Source organism: Marmota marmota, unplaced genomic scaffold (assembly GCF_001458135.2).
Source record: "Marmota marmota marmota unplaced genomic scaffold, marMar, whole genome shotgun sequence".
NCBI lineage: Eukaryota > Metazoa > Chordata > Mammalia > Rodentia > Sciuridae > Marmota > Marmota marmota.
Genome location: NW_025999982.1, coordinates 34,977,538 through 34,980,018, shown reverse-complemented (window position 1 = coordinate 34,980,018; position 2,481 = coordinate 34,977,538). Strand labels below are relative to the sequence as shown.

Genomic DNA, 2,481 nt, shown 5'->3' with positions numbered 1-2,481 from the left:
AGGTGATTATCCTGAACCATCCAGGCCAAATCAGTGCTGGCTATGCTCCTGTACTGGATTGTCACACAGCTCACATTGCTTGCAAGTTTGCCGAGCTGAAAGAAAAGATTGATCGCCGGTCTGGTAAGAAGCTGGAAGATGGCCCTAAATTCTTGAAATCTGGTGATGCTGCCATCGTTGACATGGTTCCAGGAAAGCCCATGTGTGTTGAGAGCTTCTCTGACTATCCTCCTCTGGGTAAGAAAGACCTAAGAACAATTAGAAATATTGCAATAGAAAACACAAATTGCTCCTTTGTGTTTCTCATGGGTAATACCAAATTTCTTTTATAGGTCGTTTCGCTGTTCGTGATATGAGGCAGACAGTTGCTGTGGGTGTCATCAAAGCAGTGGACAAGAAGGCTGCTGGAGCTGGCAAGGTCACCAAGTCTGCCCAGAAAGCTCAGAAGGCTAAATGAATATTACCCCTAATACCTGCCACCCCAGTCTTAATCAGTGGTGGAAGAACGGTCTCAGAACTGTTTGTCTCAATTGGCCATTTAAGTTTAATAGTAAAAGACTGGTTAATGATAACAATGCATCGTAAAACCTTCAGAAGGAAAGGAAAATGTTTTGTGGACCATTTTGTTTTTTTGTGTGTGGCAGTTTTAAGTTATTAGTTTTTAAAATCAGTACTTTTTAATGGAAACAACTTGACCAAAAATCTGTCACAGAATTTTGAGACCCATTAAAACAAAGTTTAATGAGAAACCTGTGTCTTCTTTGGTCAACATGAACTTATACAAATGTTAGGCAAGAGTTCCTCAACCTATTTGTGGTGTTGAGAATCTGTTAACTTTATAAGTATGATTAAGTTTTCTGGTTGGGAATTTAGTTAAGAAGGGAAACTGGGAGGGATCTTCTAGTACCTAGTGAATATCTGGGAGGGGTGTATTGATTACAACACTTGGTTAGGGTAGAAAAATAACTTTGTAATTTACTTTAGAGGACCAAATCCTGTAATATTAAAGGCTGTTACTTCTGAAATTTTGTGTAGCTCCATTAATACTGAATAATATATCGATAATCTTTTTAAGTTTTCTATTGAAATGTGCTTTACATTTGTAAGCATTGGAGTAGTTAAGTGAGGATTATTAAATAGTACGAAGAACTGGATTTTCAATAGGAAATTTTATCTAAGGAGCAAGGTTGGGTAACATTAACAGGCCAAAGACTAACCCACAGTTTGAAGAGGCACAGTTATAAATCTGAGTAGGGTGAGCTTCCTTCAATAAGGTGATACGGGCTTGGACAGGGTAATTGGTAATACTGGCAGTGCAAATGGGTAGGTAGGAAAAAAGCCTCTTCAGCTGTCACTGTTGATCCATTTAAATTTCTAGTTTTGATCTGTTGGTAAATGTGAGCATTTGAATATTTGAAACACTTGCCATGAACTTTTAACTGTAAACCTGTACATAGAATTTTTAAACAGTACATGTAGTTTTTAACAGTAATCCTGAATATGGAAGAGTATCTCCTAAAAGATATTCTTGGGCTGGGGATACTGAATTGTAGAACATGAGCTTGGCATATATGAGGCCCTAAGTAATATCAGCACTGCAAAATTATGAATTGGGGTTGTAAACTCCAAGCTACTGCACATGTTGGGCGACCTTTGGGCTAAATATCCCTACCCCTATTGAAGACAAGTTGGTGATCATTCTTAAGCCTCGTAAGTAGCTAGTTATTGAAAAACAGCCACCATGTCCTATAAAGTTTTGGTTCCAGCCTGGAAAGATGGACAAGATTACATAAGATGTAAATTTTATAAGGCTCATCTATGTATGGCCGGTGGGTTTTAGATTCGATTCAAAACACCTGTGTCTGGTAAACTGTCTTAGGTCAGTTCAAAGGGTTATTACCCTGTTGAGGTGCCAGGACCATAAACATCCTACTACTTGTCTGGTAGAAATGGAATAAACCTGAGTTAGGAGGTGAGAAAAATGTCAACTTGGTACAGTGAGATAGGCTTTGAGCACTCAAAGTTGTCTTCAGTTTCATAGGGTTTGATTTGCTGGTTTATAGATGTTTGACCAATAAATGACAACCAATAAAATGAGATTCATCAAGTGAGGACTTCCACTCCCCAAGACTTAGCCACCTGGAAAATCTGCCACCATACAGACAGGAAGGAGAGAGGAGTAAACCAGTCAGCTTTGGTTTAGCCAGTTGTATACTGAGGTTCACTTCCTCTGAAACCCTCTATGTGAATGTGTAAGATAATTACTTGGTTTGAGCACCATCTACTGGCAGTTGATAAAGTAGCATACTTTTTCTACATTAAAATAAAGCTGAAATTTGCCCCCAGAGAATTTGGTATGATTTTAGAATATGAAATGTGAGGATGTTTTGGTTTGGGAGTTAACATGATTGCCATTAAGGCACACCTCCTTTGTTTATGTAATTTTTTTTGGCAGTACTATGGCTCTACGTGTGCTTTACC

At 38.5% G+C, this 2,481-nt stretch overlaps 1 protein-coding gene across 1 annotated transcript in view; it reads left to right on the top strand.

Moving 5' to 3' along the window:
* Positions 1-749, top strand: part of Eef1a1 (eukaryotic translation elongation factor 1 alpha 1) — a 4,351-nt gene extending 3,602 nt beyond the window's left edge. The window contains exons 7-8 of the mRNA XM_015487909.2: positions 3-237; positions 333-749. Coding sequence (XP_015343395.1) covers positions 3-237; positions 333-457 — 360 coding nt within the window. The 3' untranslated portion in view covers positions 458-749. The remainder of the gene's footprint in view (positions 1-2; positions 238-332) is intronic.
* The last annotated feature ends 1,732 nt before the right edge of the window (positions 750-2,481 follow it).